The sequence below is a fragment of the Cydia splendana genome, chromosome 8, assembly GCF_910591565.1.
Source record: "Cydia splendana chromosome 8, ilCydSple1.2, whole genome shotgun sequence".
In the NCBI taxonomy this organism is placed as follows: Eukaryota; Metazoa; Arthropoda; class Insecta; order Lepidoptera; family Tortricidae; genus Cydia; species Cydia splendana.
In genome coordinates this window covers 18955401-18979948 of record NC_085967.1, presented here as the reverse complement: position 1 = coordinate 18979948, position 24548 = coordinate 18955401, and the positions used below count along the sequence as shown (strand labels likewise).

General features: G+C 36.1%; 5 protein-coding genes across 10 annotated transcripts in view; 3 read left to right on the top strand and 2 right to left on the bottom strand.

Annotated features, from left to right (window-relative positions):
- Positions 1–7089, top strand: part of LOC134792964 (serine/arginine repetitive matrix protein 2) — a 36433-nt gene extending 29344 nt beyond the window's left edge. The window contains exons 11-13 of one of the 5 annotated variants that reach the window (XM_063764449.1): positions 621–704; positions 1678–1869; positions 5683–7089. In XM_063764449.1, coding sequence (XP_063620519.1) covers positions 621–704; positions 1678–1869; positions 5683–5800 — 394 coding nt within the window. In that variant the 3' untranslated portion in view covers positions 5801–7089. Of the gene's footprint in view, positions 1–620; positions 705–1677; positions 1870–2808; positions 2969–4176; positions 4358–5682 lie in introns of those variants that run through there. The other 4 variants (XM_063764451.1, XM_063764450.1, XM_063764453.1 and 1 more) reach the window with 4 other exon arrangements.
- Positions 6871–9999, bottom strand: LOC134792976 (PXMP2/4 family protein 3). Its single transcript, XM_063764468.1, has 4 exons — positions 9731–9999; positions 9038–9130; positions 8405–8690; positions 6871–8009 (listed from the first exon to the last, which is right to left on the bottom strand). The coding sequence occupies exons 1-4, from the start codon at positions 9817–9819 to the stop codon at positions 7911–7913; spliced, it is 567 nt and encodes a 188-aa protein (XP_063620538.1). The 5' UTR covers positions 9820–9999; the 3' UTR covers positions 6871–7910.
- A 785-nt stretch (positions 10000–10784) lies between these two features.
- On the bottom strand, positions 10785–16320 carry LOC134792963 (uncharacterized). Of its 2 annotated transcripts, none has more exons than XM_063764446.1 (5): positions 16141–16320; positions 15889–16020; positions 15192–15328; positions 14085–14238; positions 10785–13489 (listed from the first exon to the last, which is right to left on the bottom strand). In XM_063764446.1, exons 1-5 carry the CDS (start codon positions 16223–16225, stop codon positions 12381–12383), a joined length of 1617 nt encoding a protein of 538 aa, XP_063620516.1. In that variant the 5' UTR covers positions 16226–16320; the 3' UTR covers positions 10785–12380. The 2 variants fall into 2 exon arrangements, with proteins under 2 accessions (XP_063620516.1, XP_063620515.1); XM_063764445.1 differs by having other exon boundaries at positions 10789–13489; positions 15144–15328; positions 16141–16319.
- Positions 16321–17736: 1416 nt separating this feature from the next.
- LOC134793272 (thioredoxin domain-containing protein 17-like) lies at positions 17737–19581 on the top strand. Its single transcript, XM_063764839.1, has 3 exons — positions 17737–17988; positions 18849–18930; positions 19147–19581. Exons 1-3 carry the CDS (start codon positions 17844–17846, stop codon positions 19301–19303), a joined length of 384 nt encoding a protein of 127 aa, XP_063620909.1. The 5' UTR covers positions 17737–17843; the 3' UTR covers positions 19304–19581.
- Positions 19582–21312: 1731 nt separating this feature from the next.
- LOC134792977 (thioredoxin domain-containing protein 17-like) lies at positions 21313–23660 on the top strand. Its single transcript, XM_063764469.1, has 3 exons — positions 21313–21480; positions 21726–21807; positions 23187–23660. The coding sequence occupies exons 1-3, from the start codon at positions 21318–21320 to the stop codon at positions 23341–23343; spliced, it is 402 nt and encodes a 133-aa protein (XP_063620539.1). The 5' UTR covers positions 21313–21317; the 3' UTR covers positions 23344–23660.
- Positions 23661–24548: the final 888 nt, after the last annotated feature.

The following is a 24548-nucleotide window of genomic DNA, read 5'->3' as shown; positions in this document are numbered from 1 at the left end:
CTCTGGTCACATTGATGTGATATACTCAAAATGTACTTTTATGTCTGAGGTCTGTCTGAAGTTGAATGTAGATAACTCAGTAGTTTGCCAGATATAAAGTCGTCAGTTCCAAAATTTTATTACTATAAGGGTTGTATTCCATCTGTCCAATATCTTTGTCCAATGTGTATTACGTCTCAAATTTTGCTTTAATGAGAGAGTGAGACGCACTGCCATTGGACAAAGAATTTGGACAGGTGGAATACCACCCTAAGCAAAGCTCATTCAGAGTAGGTACCAGGCCAGGGTACGAGTATAATACCATAGCAGCCGATAATTTTCCATCTCCAGCCGCGCTAGCAAATGATTGGCACGACAGTATCTCGCCGCGACTACCTTAAAGAGGGACGGGTAGTCTATCTCGCGGCGAGATACTGTCTCGTCAATCATGTGCTTGGCCTACAGACAGTAATGGCGTTATTATAAACGCGCTACGGGCCTGTATTAGCTATGAATCGTTTATCTTTATCTGTAAATTTGACTTATGCAAGAAAGGGATAAAAAATAATATAACTAAATCAGGCTCGTAAAGTTGTATGAATAAGGGGGTATATTCTAACCCGTAATCGTTTCCCCTACAGAGGTTCCCGTTCATCTCGCTCCAGCTCGTACAGCAGCCGGAGCTCGTCTCGCTCCTCCCGCTCCACGTCGACTCGCTCTTCAAGGTAAACGCCCCCCCGGACTAGCCGCGACCATACAATGTCACCTGTTGTTCTACTAACCTATATAATGGGGTTGGCCGGTCCAAGTATTTAGCAGATGGCGCCAGCATAGCTTGCCCTGTCATTCCCTAGAATTGTGTCAAAATTTTGTTTTTTTTAATGCCTTTCATTTAAGCCAAATCTTATAGAGAAAGGGGCAAGCTATGATGGCGCCATCTATACAAACCTTTGACAGTTGTTGGCAACTGGGGGTTGGCCCCATTCATGCCTCTGATGTTCCGCTTGCAAACTATAAAATGGAATAGGCATTTAAGCGTCTTGTTAAAGACAATTTTTCCTTCAAACTCTGCCTAATTTCTTTTGAAATATATTTGATCTATATGTTTTGGATGTAGAACACTGGGTGATATCGAATGGTCTGTTGAATCAGCTTATTTCGCTGGCAATTATATAAAAATAAGAAATATAGGGTTTATAGGATAGACTTCGAAGATTGGATAGAGTTGTGTTTTTATACTGAAGGGACTTTATTGTATTTTAAAATAAGATTTAAGAAACAATAACTTTACGTTATGTGGCCTTGGATATTTAATACATTTCAAGTAACTACAGTAAAGTTCCTGATGCGACTTTAAAATTATGTTTGTAAAAGTTTGTTCGATGTCACATTTACTTATTTATTACGTGTCGATTTTCCTATGTATGGTTATGAAACGCTTACGAAACTTACGAACGAAACATCAAACAAGCTTACGAAGAAATTAATGATACAATTTGTAAAGGCCAACAGAGCCTGTCAAATTTATACCAGGAGGAAATCGGGACAAACTCGATCGAGTACGTCATGTCATTAGACCTAAAAACTGATTTAATAAAAAAAAAAAACAATTTGACAGACTCTAGCCAAGTTCCGACGGCATTAACACGTACAATTTTGTTTCCGTATATGCATGCTCGCTCATACCAACGAATACAGAACAATGACGGGCGTGTACGCCGATTACCGTAGATCGGCCCCTCGGTCACCGCGATCACCGCGGTCACCACGGTCACCGCGGTCGCCTCGGTCACCGCGGTCGCCGGCGGGCCGCGCGGCGCGGGAGCGGTCGCCGTCCATCCCGCGGCGCGCCGGGTCGCCGAGCTTCCTGGACCGGCGCCGCATCACCAGGTGAAGGGTGCCTCCGCCTGGTTGACGTTGTACTTGTAGCCGGTTACATCGGCACCTGCCAGTCTGTTCGAGCGTTAGGGCCCACGCTCGAAATTCTACGGAGCTTTAGTTTTCGGATCGATTAACAGAATTCTAAATTTACGATCGGGCGGATGATATTCGCGAAGCTTCACGTAAAATCGAAGTCATATGGACTGGCTTGTGACTGGACATGTAAACTGGATAGTTTTTGAGTTCTGGTCATCTATTGACATCCTGTGTTTTTGCTTTGGGGTTTCGACTAACTTTTACGCCCATCGAAAAAACGATAGGAAAGTTTTAGGTGACCGGGTAGTGCTAAAAGTAAATGGTTTTATTCAAAATTGCCCGGTTTCTGTAAAACCAGAGTATAATTGATTCATTGATAGATTTTTGAAAAGTAAATTAAAATTCATATCTATAAACCAAATGAATCAATTTACAACTTTTTTAAAGCACTGGTTTTCGGGCTGCGTAGAAGCGTACGAATGACGGTTATTGAAAGAAAGTTTTCTATGCCATCATTTGTACGGTCGTAGTTGTTTGACTTTTCGGTTTAACATTGTTCGTGTGTCGCTTTTCTTATGCTAATTCTTTTTATTTTGGGCTTCTAATTTGATTTCGCCATTTGCCATAATATGGGAAACAAAACTACACTCAAGGGCAACGAGAACAGGGTCACTTTGTATGGCCATTCCATATTAATTGACATTTTCTATTGCTCACGAATCTACTTAGCTAGCTAGCCACGTACTAGCCACACATAAAAGAATACTTTACAGTAGTTTAAACAAAAACACAAAATGTCTACTTGACATATTTTCCAACTTTAGAACTTAATTTCTTAATTTCCTCTGTTTCCTATATTAGGGCAACTTTTGTTTTCTCATATATATGTATTTTTTGTTTCATCTTTTATAGAAAAAAGTCACGAAAGCATAGCACGAGTTCCGAGGACAGCAGTAGTAGCTCCGACTAGTGAATTAGTGAAGTGACTGTGTGCTAGTGTATTAGTCTAGTTCTAAGCTATGTGCGTTGTAATTATCCCTATGAAATACTTCCAATACATTGATAAATCACATGTTGTTTTTATTATTATCAGTAATTATTTTTGGCACTTTTTATTTAGAATACAGGCTGTGAATACCGCATTTGTTTTGTGTTTACATTATGATTTATGAGCATGTTTTGAAGCTGACTGGTAGATAATGTCTCGGCAGTTACTGTACAAAAGAATCTGGAATTTCCTGGATTCAACGGGCGATAGTAATGATTAATGAACTCTAAAGGGCCGTCACAATAGACCACTGCTTGGTCGACGTGGCACTCAAAGGCCCGCAACACCCCAAAATAACTGTACAAAGAGTTATTCTTTTGTGCAATAAGTATTCAATAAACGAATTATTTTACAGATACATTTTAAAATATTTGGGATAAAAGTTCATAATGTAAGCATAATTATTATATTTTGGACACAGATTGTAAATACTCATAAACATATACATAATTTATATATATATTGTGTGTGCGCGTCTAACTTGCCACAGTTGTGTAGATTTCTTGGGCTAACATGCGATATTTATTTTAGTTGAATTTGTATTAAAACCGAGTGTATGGATTTCAGTGACAACGATTTTTTTATAATTAACTTGGGTGTGCTACTAAACATTAGAATAAGTTAACATTCATTGATCAGTATTTAAAGTTAATATCATTTATATAAATTATACATATTTGGTTTACAAGATCACTGAACTGATGGACGTGCGATTTAAATTAGGATTTTGTGTTCTCATTTTTACTAGATGGCGCTGTCTAGTTTTTTTATCAAGTAGAGTTCACAAACATCTTTACACGCCAACGTTTAATAAATATTTTTACATGGCTCTCCCCCTTATTCATAAACGTTTACTAAAGTTGACACGCCGATAATAATCGTTTGTCCCTTTCCGACGTATTGGTATGATGGAAAGGGACAAACGATTATTAGCGGCTTGTCAACTTTAGTACATGTTTATGAATAAGGGGGTTAGACACTAACAATAAGGTCGACTAGGTCAAGTAAATATTATTGGTACGTTGGCTTATAAAAATGTTTGTAAACTCAACGGTAACATAGCGTCGTCATAATGCCATCTAGCCACGAGTCCTTGTAGTTTTTGTACGTCTTTTAGTTCAGTTAGTGCTAAAGAAAAGTATGATAAACGAATAACGAGATTTAGACAAATATTCTGACAGTGCCATATTAAACTCAAATAGATGGACTAACGGTCTTATTTTCCTCCGTAGCGCACCCGTTGTAGATCTAACATCAAATAAATTCAAGTATAGAAGAAGATAAGAGCTATGAACTATTTTACGTGGAAGCCGTCGACCGCCACTACAGTAGATGAAGTGCTATATTATCGGACATTTATTTTGAGTGTGTTTTGTTTCAATTGTTTTATCTAATTAAAGTTACTTATCGTATCATTTTAAGTTGTTTTTTTTTTTCGTTATCGCTGCATGGTAGAGCTATTATTGTATTCATAAAATTGTTAGAACTTTTTTTAGATCACACTGAGTGTTTTTATGATTATGCTACTTTGATTTGGCCAGAATGAAAGGTAAGCCATTTGTTAATAGTATTTGACGTCCTCAGGGAAAGTATATCTTTAATCTTAATACTTAATGTCATCAATAACGATGCAAAAGCGACTTTAATTCGACCGTTTAAGGTTTATTTTCCTTGAGACCAACACAAATTACCGCATGGTTTTACAGATATCGTTTTCCTCACTGCATGTTCTGATAATACTTTGATGACGATTGTTTTGAAACGGTTGTTACACAAGATATCAGACGTCTAGGTTATAGGTTAGACCAGAAGCAAATGAACTTCATAATAATATTTATTACGGTGCACAATTTTTGGTGATAACTGAACAAAGCCAATATATAATTTTAGCGACTAGTAAATAATAGAGATTGGTAATGCATTAGAAAATTCCGTGTCTTGGAAATACTAAGAAATGCAGGAAAGGTCAGTAACATACTTTTATTCGGCGCTGAAATGTCATTTAGTCAAGGTACTTGAACTTTGATGACAATTGCAGTTTAAAATTTTAATTATTCGCCTGCGAGACAAATGTGCAATTAAATAGGCTACCTAGGCGTTTTTTTAACGAGGTTGTAACCAAGGGCCTACCGCAAAAAACCGGGCAAGTGCGAGTCGGACTCGCGCACGAAGGGTTCCGTACCATAATGAAAAAAAAAACGAAAAAAAAAAGCAAAAAAAGAAACGGTCACCCATCCAAGTACTGACCACTCCCGACGTTGCTTAACTTTGGTCAAAAATCGCTCCATGGGAGCCCCATTTAAATCTTTATTTTATTATGTTTTTAGTATTTGTTGTTATAGCGGCAACAGAAATACATCATCTGTGAAAATTTCAACTGTCTAGCTATCACAGTTCGTGAGATACAGCCTGGTGACAGACAGACGGACGGACGGACGGACAGCGAAGTCTTAGTAATAGGTTCCCGTTTTACCCTTTGGGTACGGAACCCTAATTAGTAATAGGGTCCCGTTTTACCCTTTGGGTACGGAACCCTAATTAGTAATAGGGTCCCGTTTTACCCTTTGGGTACGGAACCCTAAAAACCGAAAATTCGTTATCGGCCTCTCCTTCGAATATGCAAGAGCGATTAATTAAGAGCCAGATAACCGAATTACGATTTTCGCGGTAGGCCCACTAATCATTATCATAACCTTACTAACTCCATTGCATCCTACTAACGTGTACTAACCGAACAGCGCACGTAAGCGGCCGATCCCGTACCACAGGCCGACGCCATCTTCGCAGTCCAGTGGCAGCTTCAGCAGCTCTAGCGAGCGCAGTTGGTCGCGCTCGCCTAAGCCAGACCGAGACTAAGACGACCGACTTAGGTTTTTTTATGAAAACAGAATTTGTTTCTAAAGGTAGAAATGACACCATCTTGTGACAAAATGCGTAAACTCCAAAGCTGTAGAAGTAGTTCAGAGTTGAGGTATTTATGATTATCAAAGAGTTATTAATAGTAGCAGAGGTATTAAACATCACAAAAAAAATCTTAGCTCGAGTTTGGCAGAATGAATATTATGCGTTAACTAGGAGACACGATTTTTTAAGATCGTATACATCTTACAGTCAATAACTCCTTGTAATTAGGATTACCTAAACGAGTAAAATTAGGTTCTATTTTGGGGCAAAGAATCGAAACTTAATTGATTTTACAGTTTGAGTTTTAAATAATCTATGTTAGAATCAAACCCTGTAAAAAGTTTATTATCACCCTTACGGGCCAAAATGGTGTGAATATGGGTTAGTACAATATTAGGTGTTTCATTATTCTCTGCATTATCATAATATTTGTTCTCGATAGTGACACGAAACACGCTTACCAGTTGTAGTTAAAAGAACATCGAGGAATTCTAGTCATTTAAGTATGGACATAATTTAAAAACACTGTTTTAAAAATGAGACCCTTATTTTTAAGTTAATTATTGAATCTAGTCCAAATGTAATCATTCCAGTCATATGGTACAACATTTTACGTTTTTAATGTTATTATTTTTTATTTATTTTTACACTTTTACTCATTGTTGGTAATATTATTTTAAATTATTTTTAGAAATAAGCTCTAACAGTACCAAAAATACTCTTTAATATTTATATTTTAATTAGGTGCAATATATTTAATGAAAAAATATTATTATACATATTTACAATTTCCCTACTTAGTTTAAGTTTACTAGTCATGCACGGTAATTTATTTTATACTAAATAATGCTCTGAATTAAATGCTGTTGTATTTAAAAATATAACTATAGCCACAGAAGTGGTTTCTTATATCTGTAGTAATTAAGCATAGCAAGAATTTTTAATGACTTGAAATCATGTGAAAAAGGTTGAATAATAAAGCAATAATTTGTATTTGGGCGGATATTGAAATGATACTCATATTATAACAAAATACAATGTATTGTATGATATACACGATATTAAATAAAATATAAGTATTTGATCATAACGAATCTCAATAAATGCACCATAAATAATGAGTTGGTATTGCCAGCTACCGTAATATAAGTTGAAACAATTTCTCAAATAAGTGGGTAGACAAATACATAAAAAAATATAATGGATCCAATTGCTGTTGTCAAATAAATACATTCCATTTAGCCATTTGTTTCATTATTATAACATTTCTTAGCTTACCTTATTCTTAAGCATGAAATAGTTCCCTCACATCACTAGAAATAACAGCAAACAACATATTCCATAAGTATATACATACTAGAATTACTATGACAATAGCAACAATAAAAGTATATAGCATTAATAACATTAGTCCAATGGAATGGTCAATACTTACTAAGAAGATAATGCCAAAAATACATTTTACAATTCTAGATGTTATTTCAGTCACAAAGCTCTAAACTCATTAGTTCCGCTTATGGACGCCAAACATTCAATTTAACTATTATTATACATCAATATAAAAATCCCTGTAAGTGCCAACAGTTTTATCATGACATGATTTTATCTTAAAACGAGTAGAAAAATAATAACATTCATATACTTTTAAACTTATGTTTTAACATGATAAAGAAGATAGGTAGTATTTCTGATAAATACCATTATATATATAATTATCTTCTTTGAGGTATTGATATTGCCAACTATTAAAGTATGTAATTATTAATAATCAATGATTGTCTGACATTTGTTTTAGGTATCACTTACACAACCAAATGCCCAATCAGTTTGTAAACCAATTGCTTAGCATATATATATAAATAAAAGTTGTGACCTAGAGCTATTATAGTACCTTAGTCGGCCTGTTTGATTTTCTAGAATTGCTAGACCTATTAACAATAACATGGTCCCAGTCCCACAATGTGTAAAGTCATCAACAGCTATAACTTAAAATAATAAGGCATGACATTTGATGCCATTGTTTAAAGCCCCCACCATATAGTATCATTTCTTGTTTAGTTTATTACTCCTTTCTTTCCTCCTTCTGTTGGCGTTGGCGTCTCTTCGTAGCCAGGAACATTGCCCAGCCGAAACCAACTAAATTCATGAACAGTACTCGCAACTAAAAAAGAGATACATTTTTAAAATATTTGCAGATACTGCACTAAAACTTGTAGTTGGCAGTGGGGTGAAGGGCAGTATACAATACAATTATAATAAATTACATACTGATTAAATGCACATATATTAAAAGATACCTATATTAACTTTACCTATTATTTTTTTACTTTAGAGTACGTATTTGTTACGTATTTTTATAAATATCAGCCAAGCAAATAAGAATAAATCTGGTAGAAATTAATTATTGTAGTCATATAAAAGTGAAATTCACCTTTCAAAAGATCAGAATTTTAATGTAAACAAAAGCTTTCATCCATTGAAGTCATATTTTTACAGTTTATATACAACTAAATAAATTAAATTTTAAGCAAATATAAAATTAAGGTTCTCACTCACCATTGGAGGCACAAATGCCAAATTTATAACTTGGAACAGTGTCAACCATTTCCAATTGGCTTCTAGAACCGTTGAGTACAACGCATACAGCTGTTTAACGGCAGCGGAGTGGTTCTTGCCCTCAAACCTGGCCAAGGTGTAGAGCGAGAAGGCCTGCATGAACGGAGCGAATACCAGCCTTTCAAATAATAGCTTCTTTGCTAGAGGGAAGGCTACTACATCTTCGGGAAACAGTCTCTCTGCTATGTTGTAGAAGTAGTGGGGGATTGTACCACCAAATAACAACCTGGGGAAATAAAATATACAAATTAACAACATACAGTTTGGTCTGCCATTTGTATCAGTAGCAGAATACCTTTAAAACAACAGCAAACTTTTTTTAGTAAAAAAAAGAAGAAACAATCTGAAACGGTGCTTTAACAGTATCGAAGCAACTGCTTAGCACACTAAAATATGATGGGTTATACCATGAGAGGCACCATTCTCGATTCATAATTGTTACATATTTGCCGTGACTTATTTTTCAAGTTTATTTCAATAAAAAGACATGTCAAGATTGTTTACCTTTTTTCTAATGCTAATAAAACGAACTTAGTTTGATAAAGTATGTTAATAAAATGAACTATATCTTACCCATATAATCCAAAAGCTAAGACTGGATCAAGTCTGACGCAGTCTCCGGCTACAACTTGTGACACAATGCTAGCTGCTGATCCCACAACACAGCTGAAATGCAAAGAATGCGGATTTAAAGTAACCAATAAAAATTAGAAATAGCATTGAGCCGGACTTTAAATATAACATATTATAAAACTCCTCGTCTTCTTCCTCACATTATCCCGGCATTTTGCCACAGCTCATGGGAGCCTAGGGTCCGGTTGACTACTAATCCCAGGAATTGGCGTGAGCACTAGTTTTTACGAAAGCGACTGCCATCTGACCTTCCAACCCAGAGGGTAAACTAAGTCTTATTGGGATTAGTCCGGTTTCCTCACGATGTTATAACACACACAACACAACATATAATATACATATTATGAAACTATAATCCTTAATTGTGTCACTTAACTTCAAACTCAGGTACATCCATTTGACCCTCTCAGCAAATATCTACCCTATTACCTGTTCTTAATACCAAAATCGCATAATCTGACAGATGGAGTTTGAAGTTAAGCGACTCAATTGTTTTCCATCGTATTCAATCGTTTATGGAAATGCAAAAAGATTGAACATAATCATTTAGATTTCTATTTTGCAATAATTGACTATCGGTATCGACTCTTTATTCATTGGCAGGAATGTTTACTTTCATCATTATGTACTTACCTTGTGATTGCCTTTGTTTTAATAGGATTCAAATACAGGTTTTGCAAGTATGATGCCACCAAATTCATGATCGGTTTCGATAAGGCCATTTTTGAATTTATAGGTTAATTATTTGATTAAATGCAACAACCGCCTTAATCTAGCGTTATGCTGGCACTGATAGTATAATTACTTTATTAAGACGTGTAATGTTATTCCACTTTGATAACGATAACGTTATCGGCACTTATCAACAAACGTAAAGTGACAGTGAATTTCCTTTTCGGTTCAAAGGCCGGACCACAGATAGTTGAATGCCCTGGAGTATAGTCCAGACGGGATGATCAAATCGACCGATTTGTTCAGAAATGAAATTGGCGTCAATCTCCAATTTTAGATTGATGGTAATATTTGAGCCCTCTAAATTAAAAAAATGTCCCCAAACGAAAATACCAGCGTCACAAATTGGTACTCTTGCGTCCGCACCTCCATTTTATCGGTAATAATCGGCGAGGCGTTTGCGTCTACAGTCACATGACTCGATCGGACAATTTAATCAGAATGGCGAAAAATTGTCCCGTCTAAACTGGGCTTACAAAGTGCTGTCAGTCATATTTATAGAATGGCGGGAAACGAATTGTCTTCAAATCACGGTACATTTTAGACATTTAAAAGTTTAAAATATGACAATACGAGGTACCTTGTACAGGTTACCCTTTGAACATATGGAACAGCACAGAGTGCCTACCACCACTTCGCCGTTCGTTGGTCTATTGGCCTCTCTCACCATCATCTTCCTCGCGTTATCCCGGCTTTTTGCCACGGCTCATGGGACCCTGGGGTCCGCTAGGCAACTATTCCGAGAATTGGCGTAGGCACTAGTTTCCCCAGTACTAGTAGCAGTTAGTTAGTTAGTATTTAGTCTATTGACCTCTCTATCGTTCAAATACGTAAGGGCGGAATATAGAAAATGTTACAGTTCAAATCTCATACAAAAAGCAGTTGCCTATAGGCCAAAGGATTAATAATCATTGTTATTATGTATGTCAGTTTATTAAGTTATTTCAAATATTTTACAATATATTAATATTACATTCGTTATTTGTTCCGACTACATCCAATTATTAAAAATAAAGGCAATAAACGCTTAGTAAATATGTACTGTATATTTACTAAATAAAAATAATTTTAAAACTTATTTCAAACAGTGCTGTCTATTACTTAATAATTTATTTAGTAGAAATTTTTACATAGAGGTAAAAAACGCAAACCTTAACGCAGATGGCGCTTTAAGAAATTCCGTGGGTTAGAATTAAAGAGGGCCTACCGCGAAAACCGAAGTTCGCAAATTGCGGGCATCTTTCTCTGTTAGTCTAATCACGGTTATAATTGGTGTAAAAGAAAGATGCCCGCAATTTGCGAACTTCAGTTTTCGCGGTTACAGCCCAGATGTGCAAGTTGCGGAAAGTGTCCAAAGTTAGAAAAGTTCATGGAAATTTCAGGAAAATTTCACAGAAACAAAGAAAACTTTAATTTGGAAATAAAAAATACTATTCCCACACAAAAATCTGAGATATATCCGAAGTTTTTCCATGTGGAAATTTGGCAAATTTGAAAGAAGCATATATCCAGTTTGAATGCCTGGTTTTGATTTAACCCTTTGACAGTCGGCAATAGATGACAATGGTTACAGTGAAAATTGAACCTTAACACATCCTAAATAAAGTTGACTGTTGTATGTTACATAACATAGTTGCAGCTGTCGAGTTTAGAGAGGAGTCTAGTGGGACGACATACCTTAACTAAGACTACAACAGACAAAAATCTTTTATCACTTATCACTGAGATGTTTACAATTCGCCCTGTATATCTGTAGTGAACAATCGGCAATTTCTAACCAAATTGATAAATGTTAAATATGACATGTATAAAATTATAAACGTAATTATAAAAGATACTTAATTCATACTTTAATAAAAAAAGGCTAGAGTAGACGATTATTTCACAGACAGACACGTATGGTCGGTTGCCTTATCTACAGTTGATGATGATGATATCCTGTTATCCCTCATCAGGGACGTAAGGCTCTCAGAAGGGATTTCCATATTTTGCGGTCCAGCGCGGCCTCCTCCAGCAGCGCCCAGCCGAGGCCAACTGGTGCAGCCTTAGAGGATATAACCAAACGGAGTAGCCATTAACAGGAGTAGCAGTAACACATTGTATGGACTGACGTTTATCTGACATGGCTATTTTTACGTTATGTATACATTTGACGTGCCCCTCCACCTCAAAAATCGGCTACTGTTTTGTAGCGAAAAATTACAGACAAAGCCTCAGTTTGGTTATATCCTCTAAGGGTGCAGCCTCCTTCGACAGTTAAGCGTGAAATATAAATTATAATTTAATACCTACCTGTACCATTCAATGTCAAATATTTGTAACTTCTCCCTACAATTCTTGACCTTCAAAAAATGTTCTGTAAGAATCTATTATGAATAAAAATATTACGAATTATGTTTCCAGTAATATCTAAGGAGCTTCCGTCTATTTACCCAACAGCAATCCTATGATTACGTGTTGTGGGGCTACTGGAAATATCCCTTAAAATTAAGCTCTTTTTAAAGTTGATCGATTAAACCCATATAATAGTCTATCTATAGTATAACTACTACTAGCTTCTGTTGTATAATTTATTTAGTTGCATCTGAAGATTTTGCGAGGTGATGGCCGGCGTGTCGGGCACCAGGGCCGGCCGCGACTTCACCAGCGGAGTGTTCAAGAAATGCAACTGCTTTTTCATCTTCATATACATGTTTAAAGCTGTCCCACCTTCTAACTTCACTGGAGTGCTCATGTCTGACACTACATTAGGCATTGATTTATAAAACACCCTTTTCCTCAAACATGGTGTTCTTTTAGGTATCTTATAAGACGGGGATTTTGGACTTAATCTGATAACTGAACAAGGGTGACCGAGCACTGGACTCTTTGGAGGACTTCGGGGTTCAGCACTGTTACTAACTAAAGTGGTATCTTTATCACTGTCTGACACTTTTCTACTGCTTCTTTTGTCTCTTATCAGTTTCCTCACTTGAGATAGTGATTTATATTGCGCTTCTTTGATATTTTTAAGAGCTTGAATACCATTTTCTATCATTTTAATGTTGTGCTCAGTCTGCCTTTCAACTTCAAGTAGCTCATCCAGCTTAGATGTGCTCTCAGAGTTAGTGACAGTAGCTTTATTCAGCATGTCACATAATGACACAATCACACTTTCTTCTCTGTCAATTTTTTCACTTTTGTTTAGTCTTTCATCTTGATTATGGACTCTTTCTAACATAGTAGGGTTATCAAAGCACATGATAGTATCATTTTCAGTATTAGAATTGTCCATAACACTGGAGTTGTTGTGGCATTCTATATTGTTTCTGTAGTCCCTGAATGGTGTTGCGATGGGTGGTGAGACCTCGGCTATGTTCTCAAGAGTGTGCTGTGCGTCTAATATTGCATCTGTCATAGCCTCAGTTTCATGGATTTCCTTTTCTTTTTGTATGAAACTGGCATCGCTGCCAGATTTCCAGGAGTCATTTGATAAAGGTGTGTCTGCTTTGGGGGGTGGGGCCAGCCTCTTGTGGTTTATGAGCGTGGGAGCGATGGATTTTCTGTTTATATTAGCTTGGTATGAGCTGTTTTCTTTGTTGGCAATAGTTACTTTGGGTTTAGTTTCTACCGGTGTTTCTGGAATTTTGCATATGCCGCTGATTCGTACATTCGTTTTAGCTGCAAAACAACAATAAAATCTATAAATAAATAAGTCTAACAAAGTGTAGGTAGTAGTACAATACTCTGTGCAGCCTAAAGGTCTTGAGAAATAGTATAGGAAAATCAACCCAATGATTGGCTCATTAAAGTATGATACTTTCCCAATCAGTTTTTATTGCCACTTTTGCAGGTAAGTCACCACTTTCCTGCTTTTAAATAATGTTAGATGGGCCAATAATTGGAGAGGGGCCGATATTACTACAACTATCCAATGAGAAGTTGGAAGATTTATCCAAATAGTGTAATGCGTGGCCTAAAAAAAGCGCTGGTGGCCTAGCGGTAAGAGCGTGCGACTTTCAATCCGGGGCCGCGGGCTCGTACCAATGAGTTTTTCAGAACTTATGTACGAAATATCATTTTTACCAGTAGTTTTTCGGTGAAGGAAAACATCGTGAGGAAACCGGACTAATCCCAATAAGGCCTAGTTTACCCCCTGGGATGGAAGGTCAGATGGCAGTCGCTTTCGTAAAAACTAGTGCCTACGCTAATCCTCGGGATTAGTTGGGAGGAAGATAATAAAATAATAAAGAGTATTGTATTGTAAACCCCTTACCTTGAACATACAGTGACTTCTTAGCCCTGTGTTCTGGTTTGGGAAACTTTGGAGTCTCAGGAGGCATGAGAGTCATCCTGGCATTGGCTACAGCTGCTGAAGTCATTCTTGAGCGAGCAGGTGGCATCATTGATACACGGGCATTTGATATCGTCTGAAAAATAAATAAATTAATTAATATTTGTTTTGTTTCAACAGCCATTGTCCATACTTATGTTTCCATGAATGTGGCAGGGAAATATGTAAAGATTATAATTATATTGTAATTTAACCAAAAAATTGTGTTGAAAAATCACAGTTTAAATTACTTTTTGTGACAGGTTTTAAAAACTACTTTAACATTCACCTTTAAAAAAATAAAAACATGCATCCCTTAAATTTTATCTTACTTAATTATATTGTGATTTAACCAAACATTGGTGCTGAATAATCACAGTTTAAATTACTTTTCTTGATAGGTTTTAAAAACTACTTTGTATGTACAGATGCCAAATAAAATTTTTGATAAAGCAAAAAACTTCTAATTGTATATACTTGTTATTATCAGAGGGCGGAATTGCTCATGGCAAAACTCAAAGGTCAATAGAGTTGGAACGTTGAATTTTATCGACTTTTTCAGCTATTGATAAGTTCAGTCACCTTTTATATTTCTGACTTTAACATTAACCTCTTTGATTAGCTAGTTGACTAACTAGTGTTAATAATGCAGTACAAGTAAGTAAGTAGTGCAGTGTAAGTAGTTTATAAATTATCGTTTTATATTGTCTTTTATTTGAATGTTATTCCGTAATGTTCATATGAAGTCTATTATTGTTTGCTTATGGATTTGAGGTTTAGTTTTGTTAATAAATAAATAAAGATACGTAAATCTAATTTCAGTTTATTCGATAGTCAATAAAATTCAATGTTCCAACTCTATTGACGTTTGATTTTTGCCATGAGCAATTCCGCCCATAATTTTTTTGCCACATACCTATGAAACTAACTACAGGTCAAATTGGTCACAATAACATGCTCAAGAACACCAAGCATCACATGCATAAAACAAAAGAAACATACTTTGTTCTGAACTGGAGCTACAGGTTTAGGTGGTTGGAAATTGAGAACCTTTCTGACCACATTATTGCGCAGCTTCCCATCTGCTGTGTGGTTCACTCTCTTGTCCAGTTTCACAGAGGAGTTCCAGCCTTTCTTCCTTGTTGATGTTGCTGGCTGAGCCATGCAAGGGGTGCGGCCTTTGAAAGCTGGAAAATAATAAAAATGGAAAATTTTCTTTACATACTTCTCTACAGTATCAGTATCTTCTGACTCACTTGGTATTCTGGCTCTTGCCAACCTGGAATGCCCAGTAATCTGTGACTCGGGTGTCCCATTCTACAATCCAGCAGTTTACGCAGCCAAATGGATTACATACAGATTTTTTTATTTCGACTGCTTGATTTCATGAGATTCCTTCAATATATCTCCAATCCTAGGCATTTTAATTCTACTAATAGAATTGAAAATGTGTGGTCAATACCACTAGATTCCCAATTTCTATTATTCGTATTTCAAGTAAGCTTTCATTTCCCATACAAATACAATAATCCGGCAGTTCCAACAATCCAGCATCAGTTTACTCCTATTATGCTGTTGGGTGTCAGATTACCGAGCGCCTACTGTAGTCACATTAAAGATCTTACTCAGGTTTAGTAAACGTTTAAAATGTAGTCTGTTCTCTTATGAATGAGAGAGATTTATAACAGGGTAATAAAAATATACCTACTGTAAATAGAATTTCCGTTATGAAGGTTTTAAAGGTTACCTTGTAATTCAGCTCTCATTTCAGCCATAGTTAGTGGCTTCACGGCCTTCTCAGCTGTTCGGTTAATTGCCATAGTGTTTCGAGGCTTCTTTTTACCAGTAAGCGTCAGTATTGCTTCTTTAGATATTATGCCTAGAACGATAAAATTGAAGATTATGATTTCTATATTAACTTAGGAAGTAATAATTGTTCAATTAGCTCCAATCAAAAGCATAATTTGAAAGAATAGTAAAGCTTTGTTGGTTGGTTTACCGTTTAGGGCAAGATCTGGAAGCAATTCCGCCATAGTTTTTGGCTGAAAGGATATGTTCTGCATCGTTGATTGCTCCATCTTCATTCATCAAACTAATTAAGTCACAACACAATCACAAAAAGCACGGAAAAAATATAAAATAACAATCCTGACAAGGTTTTGTTTTAGTTGTTTAGCGTCAGATAAGAGCACAACATTCAAAATTTCAAATATGTAACTGTCATGAGTGTCATGTCATGGCTGCCGCTGTCCGTTTCGAGCATAGAAGGTAGGATCGTATAGAAGTGGCAAGGGCCCAACGTTTTCTGTTCTCTTTCACGGCGCAGCAACTAGTATCATTTCTCTCTCCTCGCTCTTTTAAAAATGCCGTTTGTCAAAAAAGGACAACCATACTGTTGACAAGATGGACTTCAAATCAAGTGTTGCCTTTTTTGATGCGCCCAGGCTGTGTATTGTGTATGTGTGCGTAAAAGCGTATATGTGTGCTCTTTTAGGGATGTGAAAAGTCGATTTTAATCATGTTATATATCGATAAACGCTACAGAGCGGAACGAAATAGCGATTAATTGAAGCTTCAATATCTTCGTTAAACATGAACATAATTGAAATGCTAATGGATAATGAATATATTATAATGTAATAAAATAATTCAATTATTGCGGAACACATATTTTAGTAGGTATTTATGTATTTTAATTAAATATCCGAACTTTCCATTGGTTCCTTGCTGGGGCGTGACGATAAAATTGTGATCTGATAACCACAATAAAGAATAAAAGCGTTTTTGTTCATTTTAGGTATCGTTAAACCTTTGAAGTAAAATTAAAATTGCAAGAAATGTCGATCGTTTATCGATATGACGTTATCGACATGGCTACAGCAAGGTGGGCCTCATTGTTAATCGTACACTAAACAAAAGTGGCAACAGTGACAGCTCGCTGAGACGGGATCTCTATATATTAAATCTATGAGAAGTGGTATACGCGTGCCTCCGTGAGGGACAAAACATACGCAAATGCGACACTGTGTTTGGTCGAATTCATTTGTTGCCCACCATTATCCATACTAAAAAAAAGGCGGGGAACAAATAAAATGTGAGACTGTGACAAGGACAAACAATAATAGCTCTTTCGCTGCTACTCCTACTGAAAGATACATAAGACTATCCCGTTCTGTCAGTCACCCCCACCACTCATGCCAGATCCAGTTATATCCTAGATTCATGGTTTCGAGTAAAGATCCGTTTTACGCATACGCATTTTCATTATTTTACATTTATCGCCATGTATTATTGCGTAATAAAGCGGCGTTACTTTCGTTCGCCATAGTGAAGAAAGAGATACAAAACCAACCACCAATGTTAAACGTCATGCGAGTTCGCATCTGTTTTTGTAAAATTATCTAAAATTTGTCCATAAAATTAATTATAAAAAAGCTAAACATTGAGAAAATGTAATCAACATATCAAATAAAACTGACTCTAAAGAGATAATAAAATCGAGTGTTTCGGCAGATTTAACAGTGTCTTCGACAGGAAAAAATGTTATTGACATGTGTCATTTTCCCCAGTCGTCAACTCGTCAATGTCGTCATCCGATCCGGTGTTATATTCCGCTTATCATCACTAAAAATCATTTAAAAGCTTGTTTGTTAGCTCATATTTGCAGGCGGTGTAACACCTTACCAAAACAAAAATCTGAAGATGGTGACTCGCGTAGAAATCAAAGGGATGGATGCTTTCTCCAAGTTCACCGAAGACATCGATAGGTCGGGGCCGCCGGTGTTCTTCTTTTTTAGCGGATCTAAGTTGCCTAATGGAACTAGTTGGTGTCCAGACTGCGTTGAGGGTGAGTCTGAAAACTTATTGAATTACTACGGATAACGATAATTTTACCTGCAATTCCCAAAGTTATTTGTTTTGATATGTTTACATGTTCCTATCAAGTTACTGTATAAACATAAAACGGTTACAACGATGTAGGTTTAATATAACATTAAAAAAGTTTAATGTGTACTTGTCATTTTATTTTGTTTATTTTTGTCAACATGTCTACGAAAAAGAAGCCTAAAATTAATTTTCATCATTTAAATACCTTTGATGAATACTCAAATTTTCTTGATACCCTGAAAAGCAAAAGTCGTCGTGTTTATTTCTTTTTCTTATCTAGTAAAAAAGAAAATGGTAGAGGCTGGTGTATTTATTGCCAAATGGGTTAGTTACTAATTTTCCTAATTTTGTATAGAATTTAATCTCGGGTTAAAATTATGTAGAGTCGCATCAAGAAAAGTTTGCAGCGGATTTGATAGCCCACGCAGTGTAAGTGTTATTTATACGTCATAATTTATAATTTAATAGAAGTTTGAGGTTTAAAATGACACTTGTACTGCGTGGGCTATCAAAATCGCTGCAGACTTTTCACGGTCTGACTCTATCTCTTATATCAAGATCACAAAGTAATAGTGCCTATCTACCTTTTATAAACTTTCCTAAACCAGATTATGGTTTTTACCACTAGTTATTAGTTAGTTGATGGATTGAATTTTTCCTTTGTTTTTTTACAAGTACAAACAACCACACTCTTAACTGTCCATCAGTGGACCTTATGCCTTTTGTAATAAGGTTTATGAACTGTCAGTTAACAGTGTGGGTGTTGGTACAAAATTAATTAATTGTAAAATTTAGAATAACCCCTATTTTTTGTTCCAGCTGAACCTATAGTGCAAGCTTACCTCAATGAACTACAGAAAAGCATTATTTTCGCATATGTGGATGTTGGAGACAGAGACTAGTAAGAAAACCATAAACTTTTTTTAAAACTTTGGAATGACTGAAGAAATTAACATAATATCCTACTTATATTATTAAGTAGGTAGTTATAGTTTAAAACCTTCACTGCCGCGATTTGCTTAATTTGTTATTAGCCATACTTCATAAGAGGTCTTTAGACTTTAGATTGTTAAAAATGGCAGCTTGTCTCTGTTATAGTTTTTTTATTTATTTTTAGCTGGAAAGACAAAATGTGCCCATTCAGGACTGACCCCCGCACCAAACTCATGGTCATTCCGACACTGCTCCGATGGAAAGGTGTCCAAAGGCTTGAGGGCAGCCAGTGCAACAAGCGCGAACTGCTTCAGATGATGTTCGAAGAAGACGAAGAGTAAAGTGCATTAATATGTTTTATAGGGTAAATTATCCTATGAAAGGCATAGAAAAGTCACCAATGATGTATTAAAATAAAGTGCTGATAATAGGGTAGCTTACCCTATGTTGAAATGGTTCTTAACTCAAAATACACTTAACTGTCAATCTTCTCACATTACTAAGGTTTTAAAAGAGTATTGATGTTAAGTTGTATTTGGAGGTATGAACTTTGTTTTCCAGATAAGTGAAATTGGCATGCTTTTATAATCTTTTATGTAAATATATATAATCTTTAAGATGTTACTGTTTCATTTCTGCTCATCAGTATTTTATTTTGTGTGTATTTACATTCAAGGTTATATTTAAATTAGTCTTACATAAAGGGAGATTTTAGACTTTCAGACTAGAAAATACCATGGTCTAATAAAACATGGTCTTCTATTCCCAGAGTGACACGGGCCTACGTCACAATAACATTGCCACTTTATTTCAACATAACATATATGTTACATGGGTACATTATACCTATGGTTAATAAGTTAAAATATTTCTTTATAATATTATAATTTTCATTTATATGTATTTTATCTTAAATTTTACAATAACACGTCATTTTTAATTATTCGTTAGCAATATCTTCCGATTCACGAATGAAATTTCAGACGTTCGGGTAATTCTGTTTACATTACTGGCAACACAGGATAGCGCTGTCACATTTAACAATTCGGATCTAGATAACTTCATGCCCTGACCGTCATCCTTGTCGAACGCGTGTTAATTGTTATTTCCTTCTCGCTCAGTGTCAGCAGTCGCAGTGTTTTCCAAACTTTTCACGTCGTAAGCTTGGTAATTAATGAGTAACTGTGAATTAGTTTTTCAAACGTTTGTCTTGTATAGATAAATAAAGTTTAATTTAATACATTAGATTTGTTTTATTTTACTATGTTTCTACATGAATAACTTAAAATTAATGCCGTTAAAATAATTTTCACCGTTGGTTAAAATTCTCCCACATTTTAAAGTTTGAGAACCTGTAAACAGCATGATGACGTAGGCCCGTGTCAGTTAGGTCATACGCGAATCTCGGAATAGAGTACCAGGCGGAGTATATTATTATACCATGGAAAATACTAGCGTGTAAGCTCGTATTTGAAACCGTGTCGAGGCACGTATAGGCGCGCCGAAATGTAGCATTTGGTAGCAGTATAGGCGCGATCGTATGCGCGCAGAAAAAATGGCTATGTAATGTGAAATCACTTCGCAGTATCAGAATAATACTGTGCTTGTATCACCGACAACACATACGCAGCTGGATAAAGGTGTTCCGTTAGGATTAGGACCGGTCCTGTGCTCTCGCCATTCAACAGTTCAGTTTCATAGATAGCAATCTTCAATCTACTAGATCGACCTTATTGGGTCCCTTCCCGCGCTACGTTTTACGCCACATAGTAGCCAAGAACAAGGATAGCTATTATAAATAAATACAGTCGTTTCAATATGGTTTCAGCCATAAAGATTACATAAAGCGTATGAGGATAATATTGCAGGTACTTTATGTAGTCGAACAATTGACATAAATGGATTTAGATAAATCAAACGAAAATGACTACCTATCTGCATATCTATAGGTACGCTTGTAGTATTATTACAATAGGTCATTATTCATTATGTTGAATGAGTTTTATTTATATGAACATGTACCTACTCATTAGAAACGCTTACGCTTGTTTACTTACCTGCCACCTAAATACCTATTTAAAGTTACAGAATTATATTCAGACATCATGTTATAGCGATCAAATCTAATCATTAATACGAACCTTATCACATTTTCATTAAAGTTTAATTTCACGATTACAATAATGCAAGAAATTTTCTCTAGACATTCAAGCGTCTTAGCTAAAAAATCTGCCATTCTGAGTTTTATCATATTGCTATTTAAGTCTAATTTACGAGTTACGAAAAATGCAAGAAATTATCTTCGGACAAGATAAGTTTTAGATAACTCTAGATAAATTACTGAATTATTTGCAAATGAACAGTCTGTTGTGCAAAATGGTAAGACAGGTTTCTATAAAAGGGTTTGAGGAGTTCGTAAAATATACGGATAAAATAGACCCTCAAGGGCCGCCGGTGTATTTCTACTTTGATTCTAAGCTGCCTGATGGTACGAGCTGGTGCCCTGATTGCGTTGTCGGTAAGTTTTTGGTATTATCTCAAGAATATACCTTTTTTTTCCGTCAATATTAGGTACCAAAAAATATTTAGAAAGTTTCCTTTGGATTTCCTCATTGTGTTTGAGTAAAAAAAAACAGCTTTGTATGAGTGACAAGCAATTAATAAGAACTGGTAGACTTGAAAGTTGAAACGCCATTGGCTATGAAATACTTATGGCTGATGAGACTTCTACAACAATACTGAGACATGCATGTTTTTTTATAGCGGAGCCAATAGTGCGGGCTTTTCTGCGCGAAGTCAAGAAGGAGCTGATCTTTGTGCATGTAGACTGCGGTGAAAGAGAATTGTAAGTTATTTTAACAATCAAACCGCTTCTCGGAAATTTCGTGTTAAATAGGTAGGTATAGGTAGGTAGGTCTGGGTCTTTAGGTAAGCATTTAATTAAATAAAAGTAAACAGTTTGTAAATTTTCGGGTAGTTATAACATTTATTGGCTAACCGACCAAATACAAAACCGCCTGGACCAGTCACCGAACGACCTGACTTTAACCTACGTTATTTGATCATGTAAGGTTTTCATCTACCTACATTTTGTTTACTTTTATTTAAATACCTAAAGATACAGTGTATAGGTATTTACATCCCTAATCGAGGTACCTACCATCGTCCACAGTTAACTGACATTTTGTACCTTATTGCAAAGTCATAAGACTCATAAGGCTTATGTCAGCATCAATAGTAGAGAATGAAACTATGCGCCAAAGGTACCTACATCTGCCATCACAGACAAGACATCCTCCAGACTAAGCATAGTAGCTCTACCCCCTCTGCCACAAATACGGTAGTTTTACTCCATTTTCGATTCGAAAGTGTCTTTGTGTGACGTCCGTGTCTTTGAACGGACCAATCACGGCACGCGGGACCTCGCTCACCTCGTCCCCCGTACCCCCGCATTTTTGGCAGCATCGGTTTCATGAAATAATTGCTCTAAACTCCGTCTATAGGATTCCTAGTCTATATATGTCTGCCATCCTCACGCCATCTCCTGGAATACTTTTCCAAAAAGGGATTTATCTCTATACTCTGTATCTTTAGGTATTTCAATAAAAGTAGGTATAAACAAAATCTACCCTCAAATGGCTCCTTAAGCCAGTTGAGGGTAGATGAAAACATTACATGATCTAATAATGTAGGTTAAAGTCAGGTCGTTCAGTGACTGATCCCGGCGGTTTTGTATTTGGTTGGTTTACCAATGTTATAACTACCCGGAAATGTACAAATTGTTTGTTTACTTTTATTTAAATACCTACCTAAAGATACAGACTATTAGGGGTTAGTTCCCGAATCACCGGATTCTCTTATATTACTCGGATTGTGAATTGTGACGTCCTAAAGAAAATCCGGCGAAAGAGTAATCCGATGATATAAGACGGATTCGAATCGGGAACTAACCCTATTAGGTACCGTAGAACGGGGTGACTTTGGAAAATTTGGGGTTACTTTGATAGGTTTAAAACGGCCATAGAATTACCATTATTCATTATTTACTGAAAATGTTCCTGTAACTAGTTAGATTACTATATATTCATATTCACCTACTGTAAAAAATCTCGCATAAAAATATATTATGGCTTAAAAACTAGCATTTTAAATTCGCCCCTGCATTTGAAAGTCACCCCGTTCTACCGTACAGTTGTTTTTGTAACACAGACATATATTTTACAGCTACAGAGACCCTCAGTGCGTGTTCAGGATGGACCCCCGCTCGAAGATCCGTCGCATACCGACGCTTTTGAAATGGCAGGGCGACAGGCTGGAGGAGACTGAGCTTAATGACCCCGATAATTTACGGAGGTTATTTGAAGTGCTTATAACTCCTTAGAATTTTTCATAAAATAAACATGCATCTTTAAGGACGACTCACGCTAGACCGGGCCCGGGCCGGGGCCGGGCCGGAGGTTCCGGCGCTTCGTTTTCTATGCCGTGATCACCGATCAGCCGTCATAAAAAATGGCATTATGCAGCCAGTAGATAAGCTTGTGTAGGTAACTATTAGGTAGAGTTAGACTAAGATAAGTCTGCAACCATTTTGATAGCACACGCAGTGCAAGTGTTACGTAGAAGTTCCTGCGTTGTGCTATCAAAATTGTTGCAGACTTATTGCGACCACATTTTCATTTTCACACCAATTGCGACGTGGCGTATTGCGTGATTCAAGTGGACGTAATTTAGGAAAAAGGATCCAATCCACAAAAATCCGTTTGATGAACCTTAAAAAATAGTAAAATTAAAGTCAGATCTATAAAAGTATTTTGTTTAATTGAACCAAATATAAAAATGTAAACCACGAATAACATACCTACCCTAAAACATCACTTACAATTTATGTACTTACATATATAAGTCTATTTCTTTAAGTACACTCGACTGCAAAACTATTAGCATATTTTTTTCTCGCTAACCAAACAGGATTCAGAGCATAATAGGCAATATTTATTTGTTTTACAAGGGGGCAAAGTTGTTGTTTAACCGCTCGTGCTAATAATATTGATACCCGAGCAAGGGAAAGATTCCAAAATTGAACCACGAGCGTAGCGAGTGGTTCGAAAAATGGAATCTTGAGCGTTGCGAGGGTTTCAAAGCATGAGGGTTAAACAAAATTTGCCCCCGAGTGAAACACAAAATTTTTCACCACACCAACCCGAAGGCGAAGCAAATATTAAATGTAAAATATCAAACAAAATCAAACCAAATCGAATCCAAATGAATGTTATTAACTTATTAAATATTTATCATCCAAAATCATCATTTAAAAGTCAATCAATTCTACTAGCAAACATAAGAAAACAACTCAAAATAATTTGATTACTTTGCCTCACATGTGAATAAAATGCAACTTTGCTATCAGTTTCTGAAGTGCAAAGTAAGCCTTTCCGAGCTGGTGTGGTGAAAAATTATTAACATTTGTATTCTTAGTAACACAGTGGTATTAATACCCTATTATCGGCCACCCGAGCCCGACCAATGTTAACGCAACTGTGATGGCTTACCCACAAAAATAGGTGCAAATTACTGTACCTAGGGCAT